Consider the following 23,018-nt stretch of genomic DNA (forward strand, 5'->3'; position numbering starts at 1 on the left):
GACATTTTTTTGCATCGGCTCAACTGGCTTGCATTATGAAATTGATGCAAACTGGAAGGTATGTATTTCTGAAATAAAGCACATTAAAATGATGATGAGTATGATGGCACACAAGGAAAATGACTACCAGGTGGAAAATAACCAACAATATTCATGAAAATTGAGACCGCAAGACAGAAAATCATCAGTAAATACATGAGGAAACCATCCGCACATGTGGTAAACAATTTTGGAATGAATTATGTTGGTAGGGGAATTTAAATTGGTTTGGAACTTGTGATGCTAAAATAGGTTTAGATAAATGCTCCGCAGCTGTTTAAGTAAGAAAGATGCTTAAACCCTAAATTATTGTTGTCACTTGTAATGTAATCATTCCATTGTAGTGCTGGAAGAAGAGTCTCCTGATCTTATATACATTTTTAATATTTTTCACATTCTTCAGAAAAAAAGACAATCAAAGCCACATAATACAGGTGTCTGTTATTTTTTACAATTTAAAATTTACAATATAATAATTTATTATTACAATTCATATAACATGAGATGAAAATATTGAAAAAAAGGCAATTTTTATCTTCCATAAAACGATATCCATGGCTTTGTAGATATGACATTGGCCTGGAGAAAGGACCACGGTTGATCCCGACAATCACAAAATTCTTCACAATTCAGTGCACGGTACCTAACACGGTTACACTTGGTTCGGCACAAACTGTTCGGCCTCCTGAAAATGTTCTTCAGAATTATTATGTTATTATCCCATCTGCCATGTTTTCTATGAGTGCACAAAAATATGGATGAATATCAAATTCTGCTGCGAGGGAGGGACTTTTCAAAGATGCATTCAGCGTATTCAGGTCTGAACCACTCGTCACAAGATTGTGACAGTTTCTAACACTATCGCCTTTGTCTGTGTGGATCTATTTTTTTTTTCATTCGCAGAACTTCATGTCATCCCATTACATTTCACCAACTGGTTATTATTAGATTACAAGCATATTACATGGGTTTGCAGAAATTAAATCTACAGCAACTGATTTCATTTTTGTTTCGCAAAACCCATCATATTATTTAAACCGCTCACTTTAAAGACTTCAGTGTGGCAAAATAATTTTCCTTGTCGTCTCAGGTGCACAACAGGTCAACTTTTAGTTTAATAAACACCCTTAAAATGTATTGCTACATTATGAATAGTATTTGTCTTCCTGACGCGCTCAAAGGGAGACAACAAAGGATTCATAGATTCCGGCACTGAATTTAAAGTCTAGGAATGAGTATGGTGTTAGAACTCTGCCCACTTTCTTTGCATAACTTCAACAGGCTGTCAGTCCTGTTATCAGACAAAGCCTTGAGATTTCAATTAAATCTATCAAGTGTAATAGAAGACTAACTACAAAGTTTCTCACTTACTGATTTTAAATGCATGAAGATTTTTTTTTTAATTAATTGGAACTTGAAAACAAGTTGGTGATTTCCAAATGGCTTTTATGCATTTTCCTAGTTTCCCCTTTCAAATGAACGTAGTAAAGGCAAAAAAGTTATGCTTACTTTCCTTTTTTTTTCTTCTTCTCTCTTACATGTTCCAGTTAAGCCTCAAAGCACCGAAAAGGGACTACAATATTACATTCAAAGTACTTAAGCCAAGCTGTTTCTCTTGGCTGAATGATATTTTACATGTCCTCACTGCAGATTCTCATTGATATGTGCAGTCACTGGCATTTTGCATTTGAGAAATGTGATCGCTCCAGATTTGTTCTATAATCTCCTGTCTCATAATAAAAGAAGGCCACAGAAAACAATGTTTTTCTGTAGCTTAAACACAATGTCCAGTGAATTCTGAGGTTATTTTCTTTTTAGGCTCACCTGGTTCTCAAAACGCACCAGTCACTTGAGAGACACCTGCTGCAGAGTGGAGTGACAAAGTACATCCATCAATGATGTCATTTTGTGAGACAAAAAAAAAAGAAAAAAGACGTACTGCTCATCTCCAAACTCATCGGAGTTTGGTGTTGCTGTATGTGTTACGCTGTACGGAGATGAGCTTTTCCATGCAGTTGGCGCGACTTTCGTGTAAAGAGCCATGCCAGGTGTTGCTGGGAGGTCGTCCCTCTTCGCTTCGGCAGTAGACATATGCCATGGTGTCGGTGCGGCTCTGGATGTGGGTGCTACGCAGGAGGGACCGACAGTAGTGGCTAATCTTCTCCACCCGGCGAAGTATCAGGTTGGCTTTTCTATTGAAGGAGAAAGACAACAAAAAATATCCAAGCTCAGCATCAATGCAATTCTGTTCAAGGAAATATCCAACATTAAGTTAAGAGTAAGATGATTTATGTAAGGTTAGACAATGAATTGTCCTTAGTTCTGCTGTTGTGCTGCCAGGGATTTAATGAACTCAAAAGCAAGTCCTTCAATAAAACCTTAAAAGCAGCTGTGATTTACAATATAAGTAAATAATAAGCATTAATTTATCCTCAAGATCACACATTTTCCCTATACCTTAGAATTCGCTGCACCACCGGATGAACAACGTCAGATCCGGTCATTTGGCGCCACAACGTTGACAAAGACACCATTACAATACAACTAAAGAAGAAAATAAAGAAAAAAAACGGACAATTGTGGATCTGAGCTTTCATTCGCACATCCTCCGACTCCAAATCTGCACAAACACACCACTTTGAATGTCACCAGAATTGAAAGAATTCTAACTGTGACTCTCTGATGGACATCGGGTCTGGGTCAAAAACCACCACGTGCAATTGCATTTTGAATTCTGATGTACTGATTCTGTTGAACACTTCACCAGTGATAGCTTGTCTAGAGAGAATGAAACAAACACTTTTGTCAATTTAGAAAAGAAGTCTAAAAAAAAGAAAAAAAAAGGCACACATACATCCATTCAATACCTACGGTGGAAGTATTCAAGGCTGTTACGCTCATATAGATACTAAGATGAGGAAAACACACACGGAGAAGGGCAAAATTCCATTTGTCTTGAAAAGCAGTGTCTGCTGAGCATCAACATCTGTCTTTAGTTAAGCAGGGAGTACAGACATCCTTTTCACTTATTTGCTGAAAAAAAAAAGGGGGGGGGGGGGCATTTTCTCATTTCCCTTAAATTCTTACGTCTGAAACAACAAAATACCAAACACATAATCAGGGGAGGCTTGCGAGCACGTGAGCTCTGGAAGAAAAAAAAATTAAACACATTACATGTCCTTCAAGATGACTGATGGAACTTCTAAAAAAAGAAAAGACAAATCAAATTATTATTTCTGTGTAACCTTTCAGGTTCAAGTGACTGAATCCAATTGATTACAACACAAACACTGCTTCAGTGGAATGTATCCCAGGACTGAAAACAACATAAAATCAGGGGAGACAGAAAAAAGTATGCTGCAGTACAAGCTAATAGTTGTGTTTACAGTGAAGTTTAAAACACACACACACACACACACACACACGCACACACACACACACAAAAAAAAACATCATAGCACATCCAGAGAACAATACAATTATGAAAGGAGCTAGTGTTCGTCTGAAACAATGCTGGTGGACATTTGGGGGCTCCTGGGATTCTCAGCTCCTGCAGGAGTGCTGACTGTGCTTATGTTTCCCTTGGCCATTCTGTTACCTTTTAAAAAGGCACCACCAATAGAGCCTGCTTGTAAATTACCCCAACAAGGCTCAACCCTGCCAACTTCAGGCAGTAAATAATCCATGCTCGCCCATCCAAAAGCCGCCCCCACCGATCGCGAGTGCCCACACACAAACACGTACACAAACACACCATTTGACCACCCCGATCCCCGTATTAAGTCCAAGTGGCCAACCCGCGCCTCCCACCCCCCTTCACCAATCAGAGAGCAGCATGATCTTTCAGCAGAGTTAAGTTATTCCACAATTATTATATTATTTATGGCTTGAAAGGACTTGCTTCCAGGCAGTGGGGGTGGACAAACAAAAACATTGGGCCGTAATTGGACAAAACATGGGCCGACCGAGGTTCATCATCCCTGGACCTGCTTGCCTTGTCAGACTTGCACGCGTGAAGTTTTTAGTTTTATACTTTTCTAAAAGCACCGTTTATCTGTCTCCCTCGCAAGTTGTGTTGGTCAGTAATGGTCACATTGTCTCCACGGTGACGCAATGTCTGTTCACACAGCAATCTGTCAGCGGGGGTGTCCCCGTTGAGAGGGTCATGGGTGAGGGGATGTCAGGGTGGCGCGATGTGGACATGGAGACCCCTTTTAACGAGAGAGAAGAGGAAATGGGAGCTGGAAGTTGAGGTAGTGTTAGCTGACTATCAAATTTAGTGTTTGGCTTGGCTGTCGAACGCTGCTTTAGCATCACATAGGTAATGCGAGGCGCGACAGTAATTGTAGAGTTTTCACAGTGACCTTGCTCAGTTGCCTTCCAGTACTTTGGGAGGAGGGGGGGTAGGGCAATTATTCAACAGTGCTCCTGCTTTAGTGGGGGCGCAGACAATGTCATGAAAAAATGACTAAATACTCTGGATCTGGCAGCAGCAGTTCAGACAGCTTTGGCTCTTCTTATGTAAGAAACCTCAGGTTGACCGTAATTGTTCCTACACCTAATCAAACAAGATGACAAGGAGATTCGAAAGAGATAAATAGTGTCAGACTGAAAAATTCTCGCCAGGACAACAACTGTCACACATAAAAAACCCTTAGACAACGAACTGTAGAAGGAGAAGTGTTCTCTAAGCCGGCACGAGAAAAGTTTGCCATCATCCGAATCTCCTCACCTGGGGCCCAGCTCGTCCTCGCTGCGCCACACAAAGTCTCCGAACTTCTCGTAGTGGGAATTGTAGTGGTGCTGAACTCTGTATAGCAGCGGAGGTGAGACCTCCATCAGTGTGTTGTAGGCCATCTGCTGCTCCTTGCCACTGGTGTAGCCATTGTACAAGTTGTACACCTTGTCCGCAATCTCTGTGTGGGGGAAAGAGACAAGAAGAAGGCAGCAGAGAGACAGGGAAATGTAGAGAAAAAAGGCTTTTTAGGAGGATTGAACATGTGCGAGGAGATAACCAGATGAAAGTGTATGACATCACTTTGATAGACAACTTTAGCGTTGCATCTCAACAAGGTTTGTGGATGAAAGGTCAAAGGTATGTAGAACGTTATTCCTTAATTTAGGTCAACCTTCAATTACACTGGATCCTACACTTCTGATAATGCAACTTGATGGTGTCTGACGTCAGAACCCTTCCCGTCTGGTAAACTCCCGCAAATTGCTAAAAATTGAACATGACATGTGCAATTTGTGTACAGTTCCTTTACATGTTGCCACAGCCTGTTTCAATAACAGCAAAATGTGATCATGCACATTGTGAGTAATTAAGAGTTGTGATCAAAAAGAACCGTGTGTAAAGTCCTGACCTTACTCCTGTAATATCTTGTCCTAATGCTGCTGACACTAAATGGTGACTGGTGTATTTTTAAGGTTTTATCGAACACCTAAAATTTGGGTGTGACTTGCAAAAACACAGAATTAAAATTATTCTCGTAAAGGATGCAATTCAAGAGATGGAAATAAAAAATAAAATAATTCGAAATAAAAAAAGGCACTGTCAAGGGGAGGATACCTTCAGCCCGGCTGTCATCCACCATTGGACAGGATGTCCGTACCGAGACGAAGCTTGATTCAGAGTGACTGCCTCGGCTATCCACTGCATTGAGAGTGAACCTAGAAATTATAACAAAAAAACAACAGACGCAAGACAGGTAAGACAAAAAAGGCGAACGTGAGCAGGAAATATTTAGAAAAAGCTTGAAAGCCATTATGAGTGTACCCCAGAACAAGACATTGTGTCAGCTAGTAGAGTGCTTAAGTCAGCTTGCTTGATTGAGTAACATATTGATGGAAGAGCGAAGACAAAAAGATGAGAAGATAGAAATATTGTGTGTATATATGTCAGTGAACATATTAATACTATATTCAACCAAACATGAAACAGAATATGACCTTTGGAACAGTAAAAAGATAAATGCATTGTTTCAGTTAGCCATCTTGCTAAGCTCTCAATTTAATTAATAAACATGGGTCTAACTAGACATTAGATATGCTGACACAGTTGTTCAGATGACTCTCAAAAGAAAATTAAATAGTGTATTTTGTTATGGGCTTGAAGGATATCAAGCTCGAGGAGATGGTGTTCTTGCTTAGTGAGAATGTTGTAATTTGATCACACTGTATATGAACACGCATTGACATCATATACTTTTTCAGATAGTGTCTTTTGAACAAGGATCCAGGGGTCGAGGGATTTAATTATATCTGAAAAAAAAGGCGGTACAGCCAGTCCCACGATGGCAGAGGAGAGAAGTGTAAAGGTGCATCTGGCTCGACTCCAAGAACTCTTTAAGGACAAAGTTCCCCTCTCTGAAAATGTCAAACGTCAACTTTTTCTGGGTTCCATGACAGACTTCAGGACCACTTTGGACCCCGGTAAGATACCACAGCAAACAGTTCAAGACACTGCAATGGGGGATGGGACACAATGAGCGAGTTTAACGCATCTCAAGTATTGTAGGGCCACAGAGCTCGGAATAGAAAAAAAAACAATGACCTTTACATGTCCTTTTGCAAATGCCAATCTGTGTACTTTTGAATTAGAAAAAGTATGAGGAGGAACTGGTCTTACAGAATGCAAAAGAGGATCAGGAGTGGCACAGAGTGAGCCATGCATCAATATCCTCGCAGCAGCAAAGAGAGAGAGAGAGAGAGAGGGTGGCTGTCGCGTTCATGAACGTGAATGGCTGATGCACGGTGTCACCACAGTTACCGCAGAAACCACACCAAGGAAAACGCTGCCTCTATTGGTTTCGCAATTGATATGTGACCCCCTAGCTAAACGTCACATATCAATTGTTAAATTGCCAACAATCTTCTCTATTTTGAAGCAGCAACCCGCCATTTTCATGTATCATAATAGCTAAAGCACGGGTATGATGAGTAAAATTAATGTGATGAGATAAGAGTAGGCGTAGACGTTCTTCACTTTTTTTTTGGTGGAGAGTTTAACAGGAAGACGGATGCCACTCTTTTGTTCAAACAGTAAATGTAAAGGCGTAGGAAGCAGACGGTTACCTTATCACAAAGGCTGGAAGCAGGAGCAGTTTCCTAGGCAGCCAGTGGAGACTACAAGAAGTTACCGTGCCTATAGCCAAGAAATAGTCCAACACATTATCCCGCGCAAAGTGACGCAGTGTTGATTTTACACTTTGGTTTCTGTGAGGATTAAAAAAACAAGATAAAACGTGATGGGCCCATAAAGTTGATTGACAAAGCCTTCGCCCTCGTGTTAGATCTATTTCAATTGCTACGACGGGAAAATTAATATAATTAGTACATGTAATATGGTAACTCCAAGCATATCAGGCATTTAGCAAGACAGTGCCTTTTATGAAAACTGTTAATACGTGTTTGATCTAATCTTTGGTGGTATAGATGTTGTTGTTGTTGAACGTCTGTCACTTCACATTTTCAAATGATTTTCACAATTATTTTTAATTAAGGCTGTACGTATATTAAAAGCGCCATAATTAAATATGCTACCAGGTATGCTGTTAGTAATGCACAGTTGTGGTGGACATGTTTTGTAAGAGAAGATTTTCTGGAAAAAAAAAGAGATGTTCTTTGGTCTGAAGTATTGTATGAATTATTGAGAAATGTTTGTAAGTAGTTATGACAAACTGTATGCTTTGAGCAGTATTTCCACAGTTACCACTGTAAAAACAACAAAATGACAAAAGTGAAACCACAAAACACAGTTAGACAGAACGAAGAACTCAGACAGCATTCCGGAGCTAAATACATTTAGAAATACATGAAAATAAAGACATTATTGTGTCATTGTTTTTTACAACAGTTGCTTTTCTTCCTAAAACCATTTGCATTTTTTTTTTGTTTTTTTGAGAAATGTCTTTCGAGAGCGGTTCCAATGCTGTCAAAAGCATGTTTTGTTTGTAACACGACCTGTTTGCACATTGCTCACATAGTTTGTCTGGTCTTGTTATTCAGCGGGGTGGATGTGGTATTCCCCAAGAACCTCACAAAAGACGCACGGGCCTCACTGGCTCCTCTCCCCAGCAAAACAATACCAGCATGTAACAGTCACTGTTTGAATTGTGTGGCCACATAACGTGCAGAATGAGGTGGGAGAGGGGAGAGGAGAAGTGTGTGTTTGTGTGTGTGTGTGTGTGTGTGTGTGTGTGTGTGTGTGGTGGTGGTGGGGGGGGGGGCAATTTGTAAAGGGTGTTTTCTTTAGGACCCAGGATGTGAGCGTGCCAGCCTTTAACTGCTGTTTTTGGTTGTTTAAATGGTTGGCATCAATGACAGGTTTTGTTTCCCCTTTCACAGCCCCGACAGCAATTACAAGATTGTTATGTACAGTAATAAAGCTGTTTTTGCAAAGAAGTTAAGACTCTCAGAGGCTCAACTGTGGAGATCTGAATTTTGTTTGGGTGAAAGATGTATAAGATGCTCATCGTGCAAGGCGATCTGATATTTTACTTTAAATGCATAAGTCACTTTTTTTTCATCACGGCCATGTAAAAGACCCTTGGCCAGTGATGCATTCATTCACACAGTTATGGATCTCATTCACGGACACTGATAGGAGCAGTTAAGGGGGTGGCGGATGGACAGAGTGTGACGTCTGAGCTCAGTACAGGCACCCAGTGATGATAAAGATCGCCTGGGAGAACAAAGGAACCAGCCACGGTCTGGTCTGCCACAAGAATGTCGAACCATTAAGTAACCGAATTGGCAACACGCACGCATGCATGCACGCACACACACTTTCCTTTGCCTGTATTTTTCTATCTACATTGCTTGTCCATAACTGGGCTCTGTCTATCGCCTTGACTGACTCTCACTTGGGTTTCAAAGCCGCCTGGCTCGCTGCGCGTGGATCCGCAGGTTCCACCGCTTGGTTTTGTCCGTGTGCCACGGGTTTTTGAAAGCTCAGCAAGCAATGAAGTGGACAAATGGCAGATTAATGTTTGTGTAAATTAGCAAGGTTGCCATTAAAGAAATCCTTGTCCTCTAATGTAATGAGACAGGGGATGGCTGAACAAGAGATGACAGGACAGAAAGCTCAGAGACAGACAGGGCAAGAGAGGAGGAATAAGAGAAAGTGAGAGTGAGAGAGGATCAATTAGGGCAGTATTTCTGGCATGCTGAGAGATGCCGGGGCAGCAGGGGGATGCCTTTTCCATGACATCAGCATTTGGACATACATCAGTTGAGCCAGTCCACAAATCATTCAAAGCCACATTAAAATGTTCCTGTCTGAAGAATTAGTGGCAGCCTACAGTTTCTGATGACTTTGAAAACTATCTATGTAAGAGGCAACTGGTGCAACAGACCTAAATAGAATTGCCTTGCCACTTATTGTAAATCAGAAATAAAAAAAATTGCATTGGCTCTGAATGATCTCACTTGCAGATCAGCAAAACGCCACAGTCCAAAGTAATGAAGAAATAGCCCATTGAAAAAGTCATCAGAAAATTGACAGGGCCATCGTTTCAACAATACTTTGTATGAAATATCACACAGTCATGATAAACAATTGACTAATCACCAAGTTTTTTGTGGGGGGCAGCACTGACACTACGCAGTTACTTTCAATTATCCAGCAACCCATATCTTAGGATTTGGATCTAATAAAAAGCATAATTATAAAAAGCAGCACAAGAAGGGAGTTTTATCTTCACGTAGCTCTCTTTTTTTCGCCCTTACCCCTTACAGCCACTGGCTCGGTTGAAGCGACAGTCCATATCCATACACATACAGGATGACATCGTCCTACTGATTGGTTGCAAACTGTCTAAATGGTAGGTCTTATTGAAAGCAAGCCTATCAAAGGCACATGACTGAAACAAAATGAGATGCATGGAAAAGAAAATAAGTAAGGGTGTTTATCTGTTTCAGAATGTAGAACAAGTAATGTGATTCCTTTAACTGCGGAGGATGAATGATTAGCCACGTCAAAGTATTTTGGTTTAGCGTCTTTGCCTAAATCACCTCAACCAACCTTGAGCTGTGAGCCCGTCGGTGGACGGATGGCTGGATGGATGCGCCCACCACTCAGTCAAGGGAAGAAATACTAAATACTCAGTTTAAACCTGTGCTCAGGTGAAGCTGGGTGGAGCAACGCACTCATAGTTATGGAGCTGTAATGGAGTAAGTTGTCTGAACATAACAAGTTTCTTTTTCAAGTGCCACCGGTGCTGTTTCAAGATACATCACCACTGGCATTGTGCTTTGGTCATTTATCACTCTGCGCACTGACGTAGCAAGCGATTGTTTTCACCCCTATGTCGGATTATTACTTGGGAGGGTATCTTCGCATGATTCACTTTTGGAGCTGATCAATCAAAGGGTCAACAGTCAAGGCCAGGGTCAACAAAAATATGGTCTTTAGAACACATTTCCCAAGATATCTCAGGGCTAGAGGTCATAATGGTCGGAAACTATTACCAATCGAATGATATCATAAGATTAGTGATGTTACGTAAGCATCCAAGGTATATCTGCATCGTATATGACTGTAGACACGACCTGAAGCGTATAAAGATCGCAAAATAATTTGTGATCACTGTGGTCACTGTGAAGTCATAAAATGATCTCATGTAGTGTAATAATGCATCAACTTCAGAGTCCGACAAGTGATGCAGACGGCCAAGTCATGATTTTTGTTGGCCTAGTTGTGAATAGAGCAGCGTTTCTGACTTTTTGACTATTTATTCGGGATTGTTTGGGGAACAATGACAAAAGTGATACTGGCATTAATATGTATACTCCTATTTCCTGTTGTTTGTATTAATTGCAGTTCTTTTCTGCCTTGAATTAATTATTCATTGAATGGTGTCCAATATCCCAACTTAACTGTCAAACGTAACAATTTGTAGTTGGTGTTGAAAGTTTGATAACATGACAAGTATATTATTAACATGTACGGTGATATTCTCTAGAAGGAGCAAATCTGGCTCCGCAGAAGCTGTTCTAAATATTTGTCTTTTGGGCATCAACATCACATCCAGGCATAATAGTAATTGCTGAAAAAAATGTATTTGCTTCTGAAATGAGCTGTGTAACTTTTCATAGAACAAACAGCATTTCGGTTTCTAGCAGGAACATTAGGGCCAAAGCAGCCTTGGTAATGATCAAGTGTAAAGCCAATACCAGTAGAAGTCTTATCAGGTCCTTGAATAAGACAAGCGCAGTTGGCTTCAAACAGATGTGCCCTTAGACGTAATTCCGACGTAAATTCGGCTCTTATCAGAGAAAAGAAACACTGTGGAGAATGCTAAACAAAGATAAAACTGCTAAAAAGTTGGAAATGAGGCTCCTGTTGCAGGTTTTGTTGGTGGGAGCCTGACTCCTACAGATAAGCCTAATAGTTATTCTCCCGCTAGTCTCCATCCACTGTCAAAGCAGTTAGGAAACACAAGATTATACACCTTTAACTAAATCAATGCTACTGTAAATGTGTTGCTGCATGTCCATCAGCATCCGGAAATACCATCAATAATTGTTGCGCACCTTCTTTTTTTTGTGCTGTGAGTTTGGGAGAACCTATTATAGAATAGCATGTCATTGTTGCCCAATACTCAGCCACATCCACACAAATAGCAAAATAAAGGCCTTTTTATGCATGCACTCATGCTCCTCCCACCTGTATTCCTAAATGTGGCAAGAATATTTAAGTTCTCCTTGATTTTAGTATCATTTAATGTATGCAGCACAAAAACACTGGCATTTGGACTTCGATTCGAAAACCTTGAAAGCTGTTGCTTTGACTGCTACATCACATGCATACCTACACATTTAGAAGCATATGACTGTACATCAGGTTTCCCATAACTTTAAATAATGTCTGTTTTCTTTTATAGGGACAACATGGACATTCCCAAAACAAGCCAAGGCCATCAAATAGCAAGATCATTATAAACAAATGACCCTTAAAAAAAACTGAGAACACGGTGAAAAGCCGAGAAGACAGCATGTGTCCAAAGACAGCCACAACAACATCTGGGTCCTTGGTCTGGTTCACCAATTATTGCTGCATTTGCACCTTTATTTCAAGATGTCTGCCTCAATTCAAAGATTAATATACTTGCGCAATCCTATAAAACAGGCCAGTAATTAATGCTTCCACTGACGAGCCAAGTGTTGGAGTTTCCTCTTTGACTACTCTGGCGCAAACAGTTTCTATAATCAGGGGGGCTTCACGGCAATGTTGCCAACTTGGCACCTTTGTTGCTAGGTTTACAGCTGGAATAGCTTAGGGGGTTACACCACTGACCTTGGTACAAAAGGTCCAGTGTTGGCCCTTAAAGGGGCACTATAGGATTTTTGAAGAAAGCTTGTTTTTCTCTTTGTTGTTGTTGTGATTTTACTGCTCTGGCCAGGCCGCAAACTCGCGACCTCGGGTATGTGAGACCGACGCACTAACCACTCGGCCAAAACCGTGGAGTAGCAACACGTGGTGCTACCACGTCTATTAATGGTGTCGACGAGTGGTGTGTACTGCACTCGCAGTGTTGTGTGGTGTGGTCTTTACAATTTGTTTGGTTTTCGATTTACAGAGCCAGGGCTGTGCCGGGAAAAACTCGGGTTTTCAGCGCAGCCCTGGATTCTTACCATCAGCTAGCGGACCATGAACGCTGGATTTTGTGAAACGTGTATTTCTTTAGAATTGCTTACTGCCCCTTTAATGCTACCTGCCTACCTCTGATATATAACTGATTATTGTAAGTCATCAGTAATCTGAATGTAATGTAATTTACCGACTTTTCAGATACAAAAAAGAAAAGAAAAGACACCTAGCGTAAAATCTAGCAACTTTTTGGACAAACCTAAGCTACTTTCCATAGAAGAATTGACCAGTATTGCCTGGTCACAAGGTCGGGCTTTCCCTCTGCAGGCAGGTTTCTCAGTCTAATGATGGAAGATGTTGGAAAGTTCCGCTCCATAACCCCTCCAGTCAAACAGAAATTCCCTGCACGTACATTACTTAGGCCTATTATTCAAGTAAAATGCATACACCGCAGGCGCAGAATTCTTAGTAACAGGCTCCAACATATAGGAGCTAGTTGATGAAGACAGGCCTAGCCTTGGGTAATAATGAGCCAGATAGAATTAAGGAAGTCGCACATTAGCAAATTAAACATAAAAGAATGGAAGAATTCACCACTTCCACCACATTGATTGACATATTACATATGTGTCGCTGATCAACTCGACCCAGATGTTAGGGGGAGGGAAAAAAATTCACCACCGGAAACAAAATATCATTTGTGGTGGCAATTGTAGACATCCAGGGAAGGATGTGGTATAGCTGCGGTCCGCCCACTCGTTGTTTGGGAAATATATGCAAACATCGACGCAGAATAATGTTCTTCAGCCTATATGGTCAAGAGAAAAAGACTGAACTCATAAAAATATGGTCGAAAAAAAAGGAAATTCAAGGCAAGAAATCGCAAGCTGACGCCAAGAGCAATGTCACTGGATACTGTAGGTGAGCAGGACATGCAAAAGAGCCATTCAAGAAATTCAAGCCATTCAACTAAGCAGCAGTTCATGAGAATATGGCAAAAATGTCATACATTGCAACAAAGAAAATCAAACTTTGATCAAAAAGCTTCCCTGATAAATGGGGAACAATGAGCCTCTAGTCCTGATTAGACTAGATGTGTCATGTCCAGCCAACAAGAATTGTCACGAAAGCTCCCCTGTATCCAAGAAACATTACACAATGTATGTCTGATGTTTAGAGGTCGGTTAGTCATTCCACTCATCCAGGGTATGAGCAGACTTACTTGTAGAGACTGTCGGGTTCCAGGCACTTGAAGACCACGGAATACAGCACAGAGTGAGGATGGTCTCCACTTCTCCTCCCCGCAACAACACAGGACGAGCCCAAACCGGAGAACAGATCATCCATCAAGCTCAGGACCTCACCTGGTAGAGATGGAGTTGAAAGGGAATTGTGAAACGAAGAAAGAAACAAAGAAAATCTTACAAAAAAAAAATAAAAAAATCCCACTTTGGAAATGTTATTTAAACTGATGTAACATTTCTCATGTTTTTTGTTTTTTTTACCAAAAATAGAGAGGAACAAAGGCAAACAAATTTTTCACCTAGTAAACCAGAACCATGCCAAATGTTTTGGTTCCACCACATGTTTCAACACAGGACAACAATGGTTCACGACATAGGCTTCATCATGAATGAATTTCAACATTTCGGAAAGCACTTTCCTCCTAATCAATGACTGTGACTCTGGTGTTGAGAGTTTCACCTCCCCCGGTCAGGTGGGAGCAATTTCGCCAGCACAAAGCTCAAGGCGAAATTAAATATGTCATTTCACTGGCAGCAACAAACACACACTACATTACAGGACTGTAAGAAAACAGAATTTATTTCCTTTATGGGCACATGGTTCTGTTACAGTGATATCTCACTATGCACCCTTGTGTCTCACTAAACACTACTTCACAAGTTGTGAAATATCTTTCATGTCAGCTTACGGGAAAGGCCAGCAACGCACACTTGTTCATTTAGACACACAGATACATTCCGCCAGTTTCCAGTGCTCATGGGGGTGATGGAAAAAAAAGAGGGAGCTGTCAAAATAGTTTAAAACCTCTCAAACGGTCGGATTTCCAACTATTTCTACACGAGCTAAAGGGCAGCTTAGTTTTAGCTTATGATACATGGGCCAACTTATAAACACAGGGAGTAAGCCTGTCTGGTAGGGCACACGTGGATGGTAAGAAAAGGTTGCAGAAGAGGAAAAAGAAGTGAACACAAATGAATGATTTGACCTTTTCACAAAAAGACCTCTGTGTTTACGAGGTTTCCCCCAAACACATTCCTGCACTGTGTTGCTCTTTCAATAGTTTTACTTTTTAAAAAAATATATGAATCTCATGTTTGGACTCATTTGATCTGTTGCTAAAACCTGCTGAGGTCTGTAAAAATTTGTTGTCAATGTTCAGATTCAACTTTCTCAATAGAGCCACTACCATGTCTTCAGTACAGTACAGTGATTTAAAGACTTTAAAACACATTGCAGTTTTTTTTTTTTTTTTCAATTATTGTTTATGGAAGAGACCTCCACTTAAGTTGGATTCTAAACATTTCCTCTATGTTCTTTCTAACATTAGTTTAAAAAAAAAAAACATTTAAAGAAGACTGCCATTCATCGGTGCCATCTGCTTTGTGTTTGCTATTAACAGGACTGATAAGGAAGGACTTTCAGCTGGCTAATTCGTGTTTGAAACAGATGATATATCTTATCTCCGAGGAATTATGGTTATACGCTACTAATTTGCCAGAGCAAAAATAATTTCTGAAAAAAAAAAAAGATTAAAAAAAGCAATGCTGGCCTAATCATATTATCATCAACATAGAGGGGACATTTTGAATGAATGTATCCTATAAAACATTTAGTGACAACATATTTAATTTGCTTAAATCTGAGCATGTAACAACTCACAAGTGATAAGATTAGGGGAAAGATTGTTGTATTGGTTAAATGTTATAAGAAGTTATTGCTGACTTGAAGCCCCACAGGGCATGTTTACTTTTTCAATTATTAACCAAAACCACATTTTCTCCCTGAACCTTAACCACAGTGTTTTTTGTGTGTCAAAACTAACCACACACAGATCACAGGATGTTAGACCTGGTATCCAGTGTTGATGCCCAACACTTAATTTTGGCTGTAGCGAAGAACAACCTTGTGGCTCTTTTTTCTGTATACGTTTGTCAGTTAGTTTCCAAGCATGGTATAGATACTCTGCCTGCCAGCATATCAGGACATCAGTATCAGGAATCTCATCTCATCTTTGTCACTCGATCCTCATGGGCTTGAACTGCATAACAATAATCAACCCCTCGAGACTAAATAGACCACATGAGAAATCAAATACTGTAAATTAACTGAATAAAAGATGAAGGGCAGATTTATTTTGAAGATGATACTGGACCCTTTGTTCCCCATCAGATTTAATTGTCCAAGAGACATGCACTTGGGTATGTGATTTGTATGTAGCCTTTAGTTATAGCTACTGTTATCAAGTGTCCTTTTTACCTGTCTAAAAACCATGGCCAATGCTCTCTTTTTCCCAGTAAGGATCGATTAAGGATTGACCGTTGACCTGATTCGGCCTGCGCTCACTATGCCTTTGAAGGCCATTCCTCCACATTTTATTGCAAGCAACTACGAGAGGAATGCCCACCGAATGCCAGATTCCTGCTACTTCACAAATGCTGAAAGTAGGAAGAGACAGTTCCAAATACAGCATGGAGTAAAGTGGAAGAGAGGTGAAAAAAGTTCAGAGACAAAGGCAGAGACGATCGGAACTTCTCTGATGTTTTATCATTTTGGATGTGTTCGGGGAGAGGAATGACCACATCACCAACTAATAGGTGACTAGAGTACAGTTCAGGAGCGATGAGTTTGCTGCAACCCTCTTTGATGTATAGTTTCGATATTGTTCAGTGCTGGGTCAGGAGTTTAAATTCTTTTCTTTTTTTTGTTAAATGTTTTACAGCCACATTGGAAATGTAGCCTGCAGACAAATGAACAAACAAATACATTGGCAAACATGCACATCTCTTGAAAGTCTTTAGGTGAAGACAACAACAAAAAAGGGCAGAAAAAACTATAAAAAGCCGCGAAAGAGGATGAGATTACACTCCAAGATGGTTCTATATAAAGTTCTGCTGCTGCTGCTGCTGCTCAAAGTGAATAGAGCATTTTAATGGGCTCACATCAGAGGAATACCTATGACAAGTGACCTCCTTCCTTTCTTTCATGAGACCTATTCACAGAACCTTAAAGGACCTTTTTGGAGCTTCGCTTAGGGGATGGTAGGTGAATGAGACAACGATTACGTGAAAGTGGCAGTGGAAAGAAAGGAACTTATGACCAAGGTGTTGGATAAGAATATACATTTGTTTTTATTTTAGGCAAACCAACTTCAGCCCCCCAACTCAAACCAAGATGTATTCTGTTGTGACAAACGATTTCTAATTTATAGAAATTCATAAGGACAAGAAACACTGAATATTATCAAGATTGTTGATTATAGCGTTTAAATTGTAGCTAATTTGCAAGATTAATGTTCGGGTCCAAGAACAATGCTTGGCATGACAATATACTGTACAAGTGTAATAACAGAGTTAAAAGGATGCAATGTCTCCCAGGCATTTATAGACAGGCGTGAGCTTAGCTTAGCGACATTAGGGAATGTGACATAATTGGACATCATTTTTCTACAGTGTGAATAAACCACTGCTGTAACTGACAGTAGAGGGAAGTGTTTCAGTTAGTTTGATCCAGCTGGAAGACTAAACAAAAGACAAATGTCTGGTCTTTAGTGGCTCTTGAGTGGCTTACTGTATAATTATCAATTTAAGGACTCAGCAGGAGAACACAGTATGTGTTTTAGTTCTTTAATAGTCATATACCCTTACCTAGCAAACTTTACCCACACATTCCATGGGTCAAACAGCTTTTTAAACAGAAACATCTGAAAGCTATATACTGTTATGCAGTTACATAAATATTAAGACCAGCATGCAGGTTTAGTCGGGGTACATAATGTCCTATCATGTGCGCACTGCAAAGGGGCTGATATTAGCCTTCTCTAGGCATAAGTGTTAAAACGCAGGAAGCAAATAATTATAAATGATAAAAACAAATGTAATTGTAAAGCAACCTCATGAAACAGTTTTTTTTTATAAGGAATTAAATAAAAATTTGCATTTCACACAAGCAAATAAATGACAACAGTCTCTATGCAAAACACAGCATACGTCACTTTAAGAGCAAAGAAAAAGTCATGTCAATGGCCTTGACTATTTCTCTACGGATTTTAAGAAATAGCAAGTACAAGAAGAAGCTACTGCAGCTGAAGACTGATCCTATAAAAAAACCACTGCTGGCTCCGTGATAGTGGTGAAAGGTATCTGAAACTACTGTTGACTGTATGTAACTACAACAAGGCAAAGCAAACACACAAGTGATTTACCGGAACTCATTTACTTTTTGTTCAGCCGTGGTCAAACTCGAAGGCAGATTCTGGTGTCTCTGATCTTACAACTGCAGAACCTCGAACACACATTCCAAATCCATTCTCAGAGACATTTGAACTGGACTCAAACTATGCGTTAATCTTTTAAAACTTGGCTTTAAGCTTTAAGCACATGGCAGTGGTCTTGCTCTGTATCTCTCCTAATCAAGCTGCTGCTTGATTCCAGGGAGAGAGAGAGAGAGAGCGCGCGAGAGGAAATTCCAGCGACACTTGCTGCATAGCAGTAATTTATGAATCAGAAGCAATATGCTAAAACACCGTTATACAGGGTCTGTGGCAAACGCTAACGCCGATCCCTGAAATAACAGCAGAATCAGAACATGTATGCACAAACAACCGGGGCTGAATGAGTGAAAGGATGAATGAGGAGACTGAAAAACAAAACCATGACTAAATGATTGTATGACTCAACTGCTAAACTGGAAGTATTTTTACAAGCCACTGGCACACATGTTTTCTGAGGCCTCTCAATCATCTTCTGTCTCCAAAGTGGTACGATTTTAGTGTTTGTGAACTAATTTAGTTTTAGGCATTAATAAATACAAATCTTTCCCATTAACTGTTGAAAAACACATTAAAACCCACCCAGAAGCAGCACTTGTGGTTCTTCCCTTTCTGAGGGGTTCTTCGCGGGTAGGCCTGTGGTCTGTCAACATTTCTGTCAATACCAAAGCCAAAACAGCACACAGCTGGCAAAAATTAAGGGAACCTGAAATTCTATTACGGTAAAAGCCATTTTGCATGTTCTCCAGCTTACATGGCAATGGCAAATGCCAGGTGACCTTTTTAGTAAGCAAAGGGGGAACAAATGATAGTAAATCATGGGAACATGACGAGACACACACACACACACTCACAGAAACACACACACACACGCACACAGGCCTTGTAACGATGATGTAGTTGCAAACAAGTCAAGTTAAGTTTATTTGTACAGACCAATATCGTATACAGTGTCTCAAAGGGCTTTGCTGGCCTACAACAGCAACAGCTCCTGACCCTGAGTGACCCAAATTCTAGGAAGACCAGGAAAACCCCACTCGAAAAAGCCTGGCACATTACAAAACAAAGCTTCAAAATTCAAAGAGAGATCCCTCCCTTCATGGGCAGCATGTGGCGCAATACTCAATGCACAAAAAAGTGACCAGGAAGAAGAAACTGTAGAAACTCTGCAACAAAACAGTGGGACTGTATGCATTTATTTCAACCAATGTAATATATATGCAAATATACAACATACAGTATATGTGTATATGCACAAATACATGCAGGCGGACAAAAACAAGTACAACACACGCAGAGACGGGTGTGTACATGGTGACACAGTGGCATTGTCTGATGTTTGAAGCCAGACTTGCTATACTGTTATCCTTGACATATCATTTCAATTACACTACTGAATTCAGGCACAGTGTAATTGCCTCAGCCATTAGCTGTGGGCTGAATGTGTGTGTGTGTGTGTGTGTGTGTGAGAGAGAGAGAGAGAGAGAGAGAGAGAGCGATAGAGAGAGAGAGAGTACGTGTAAATCGCCAAGGTCAGTGAGTTCGGTTCACACATTATGGTTTTCCCTCCAAAGAGTAAATTTAAGGGAAAGTGGCAGACGAACAAAATCACCGAAGTATATCACTGTTTATTCACTTTCTCAGCTAAGTGGTCAGTTTTTTAAAATAAATAAATGAATGTATCTTTAAGTAATTGCCTATTTCTGGTCTGTTCCACAATTGTGAACTTTATAATCAAAATGTTTGAAGCAATACTGTAGTGTAAAATTGTCATTTTATATTACACATATCTCGTTTCTTAAATAAGAGAATACTTTTGCGCCAGTTAAGATTATTTTAAGACAGTTTTGTGCATAATTGTTCCACCATACCAGCTCAAATGGGATTTCAGATAAACCAGACATGTTTGATCTGATGTTATATCTTGGTGACACATAGTAAACAGGTTTTGTATTTCCATGCGAGTGATCAAGTGCAGCATGGACGTATCACCATATGTGCTACAGTATGGTGTAGTACGGTTCATTCTGACATGTTGAGATTTCTCTCGTCGTCTTCCACTCTCCCTTTCAAATTACGTTACCGTTTGTCCTCAAACGCCCCTCGTTCTCCTTCTGTTTTACTGCGTCTCTCTCTCTCTTCCGTCCAACTATCAGTCCAGGCAATTGCACAGTGGACTCTTTTTAGCAAACAAAACACAAGCTTTATATTAACAAACAAATTACAAGCTTTATATTTCCTGTGGGCTGCCAAACCAGCCAGGGGCCTCTTCTGTTAAACTGTCAGCACTCAAGCCTTCACTCCCCGCACTGAGACTGCACCAACGCCACCTTCCTCCCTCGTTCCCTTCCTCTCGCTCTCTTTCTCACACACAAATAGCAGACATTACACCAATTCACGCACGGAAACTAATGTCACACAGTGCCACCTATGGCAAAATATAAGGTATCTGAAGCACATACGGCATTTAGAGGTAGCCAACAAAGCACTGCGGGAAACATTTCTCCAAGCAAGTCGAGTTGCACATCATCGTCCAAGTTTTTACCTAATCAGCTAGAAGGACATCCCTTTGGACAACCCTCCAGAGGCATTGTGCTGGCAGAAAAATACATCATTTATTTATAAAAACTTTTTTTTTTTTATTGTTTGAGGCAGAAAGCCACAATAGATTGGAATGGAGTTACTCATGCTAACTTTGACGCAGCATCATGTATTAAACTGCATTCTCTATTGTCCTTACGCACACTTAAACTCAACTTGAACTGTCCTTGCACCGCTACAATTTAAAACTTGATAAACAAGCATTGGGTCATGGAGATTCCCTGTGTTGGCCAGGGTGTGGACTGTGGAGTGCCTTCTGTATTATCTGATGCATACTGAATTACCAGCACCTTCTTTTTTACACGACAGCAAGGAGCTCGACCTGGTGAAGGGCTTGCAATAATTCAAAAAAATAAGCTTTCTATGGAAGAAGTTATATGGTGCTGGTTATATATATACAGTATAATATAAATTAATTGAAAAGGGACAAACCAAAGAGTTCAAATTTGAAAGGTTTAGACTTCATGTGAAGTTTAAAATGTACTTTCTTGCTTTAGTGTATTGTTATCATGATAAACAGATCAACATCAACTATGATACGTTACGCAATTTTGTGTTGACTTTTGCAGTATATTGGAGAGATGTTCTTTGCAAATTTTTGCTATCCTAACCATGGCTCACAATAATAACTCAAACCGTCAGCATTACAACAAAACAAGTCAGCTATTTACTTGTACTCTAAATCAGTGACCAAAAGGTATCATATCACAGACTCCTAGTCTCTGTTAATGTGGGATAACAAGACCATGCCCCAATCAAAATGAACCTCAAATGTGTGCCTGCGTCAGTGCAAAAAATTACTAGATTGACATGTTTCCAGTTTGGCTGGTCTAAGCGCTTATTTGGGAGTTGACTATATTAGTTATTAGAGACGTTTTGATTAAGGATCTTTGTCTTATAATGTCTCTGGTGGCAACATGGTCAGTGCCCTGTCTGTTCTGATTCTTTGTGCTGGACACTCCAGGGTTCCTCTGAAGAACGTTTTGGCACATGGCGAGATTGACGTTGAGTTTGAAAGTGGGCTGCGTTTCCTTTCACAACAAAAACACACTGCATAACAAGAAATCGGGTCAGGTGTGGTGGTTCGTCACAGACTAATGGCCCCCTGGGTCCATGTCTACCATTTTGATGTGGCCCTTGTGTGGTCTGTTTTTACTGCCCCTAGCTCCTTTTGCTGTGACTCTGTCCCCCCCTGGCTCTGTCCTTGACACTAAGAATAGACCTCTGGGTGTTGACAGGCTGCTGGCCTCTGTCTTACTGTGATGCTGTACTGCTTTGACTGGTTGATGGGCAATGCCATCTTCCACCTGCTGCACCGCAAGACTGGTGGGCTTTGATGGCTTTGGCTGGCTCTGTGGTATAGACACTATAAGGAGTAGTGGGAGAGCAATTGTTTTCTCTGTATGATCGGGGTCAATCGGACTTGTAACCTGGAGCGTGTAATGGCAAAACTCAAACCAGAGTTCTATTACAGGTTCAATCAGCTTCACAGGTTTGCGGGTTCTCTTGGTCCGCATTGCCATGGGGGTGGTACGGTGATACAGCGGTTAGCACTGTCGCCTCACATCAAGAAGGTTCTTGGTTTGAATCCCTATTCGCACCCGGGCCTTGCTGTTTGGAGTTTGTATGTGCTCCCCATGTATGCGTGGGTGTTCTCCGGCTTCATCCCCCCGCACAAAGACACGCAGATTGGGGTAAGGTTGAATGGAGATTCTAAATTGACCCTAGGTGGTAATGTGACAGTGAATGGCTGTTTGTCTATATATGTTGGCCCTGCGATACGCTGGCGACCTGTCCAGGGTCTACCCACCTTCTCGCCCAATGTCAGCTGGGATTGGCCCCAACCCCCCTGCGACCCTTAACAAAAAAAGGGATAAAGCGGTATAGATAATGGATGGATGGATGTTTTCCCATGAGAACAAGGCTAAACATAATCCGTTTTTGTTTAGGGCTACCTAGTTCATCATCTGTACTAATACTGATAATTAGTGAGATTATAGAATATTGATTGTAGAATGAGTTGTGTTAAAATGTTCATTTGAGGGGTGGACAAAACACTATACACACTTTCCAAAACATGCAATACAATGCAAAGCTGACAAGAGCACAGACACTGTATTAGCAACAAAATATGGCTATGGCTTCAAATAAATCGAAGCAGGGTTGTTGGTCGTTTACTGTATAATAATGTAGAGAGCAATTCCGAAGGGAGTAAATGTTTATTTATACCACTATTAGTGTTTACAGTGTCCTTATTTGCAAATGAAAACA

The 23,018-nt window shown here is 40.6% G+C and overlaps 1 protein-coding gene across 1 annotated transcript in view; it reads right to left on the bottom strand.

The window, feature by feature from the left end:
• Positions 1-405: 405 nt before the first annotated feature.
• Positions 406-23,018, bottom strand: part of LOC118285019 (astrotactin-2-like) — a 220,383-nt gene continuing 197,770 nt past the window's right edge. The window contains exons 20-23 of the mRNA XM_035608297.2: positions 13,857-13,998; positions 5,612-5,712; positions 4,772-4,955; positions 406-2,231 (exon numbers count right to left, since the gene is read on the bottom strand). Of these exons, the coding sequence (XP_035464190.1) occupies positions 1,994-2,231; positions 4,772-4,955; positions 5,612-5,712; positions 13,857-13,998 (665 nt within the window). The 3' untranslated portion in view covers positions 406-1,993. The remainder of the gene's footprint in view (positions 2,232-4,771; positions 4,956-5,611; positions 5,713-13,856; positions 13,999-23,018) is intronic.

Source organism: Scophthalmus maximus, chromosome 20, assembly GCF_022379125.1.
Source record: "Scophthalmus maximus strain ysfricsl-2021 chromosome 20, ASM2237912v1, whole genome shotgun sequence".
In the NCBI taxonomy this organism is placed as follows: Eukaryota; Metazoa; Chordata; class Actinopteri; order Pleuronectiformes; family Scophthalmidae; genus Scophthalmus; species Scophthalmus maximus.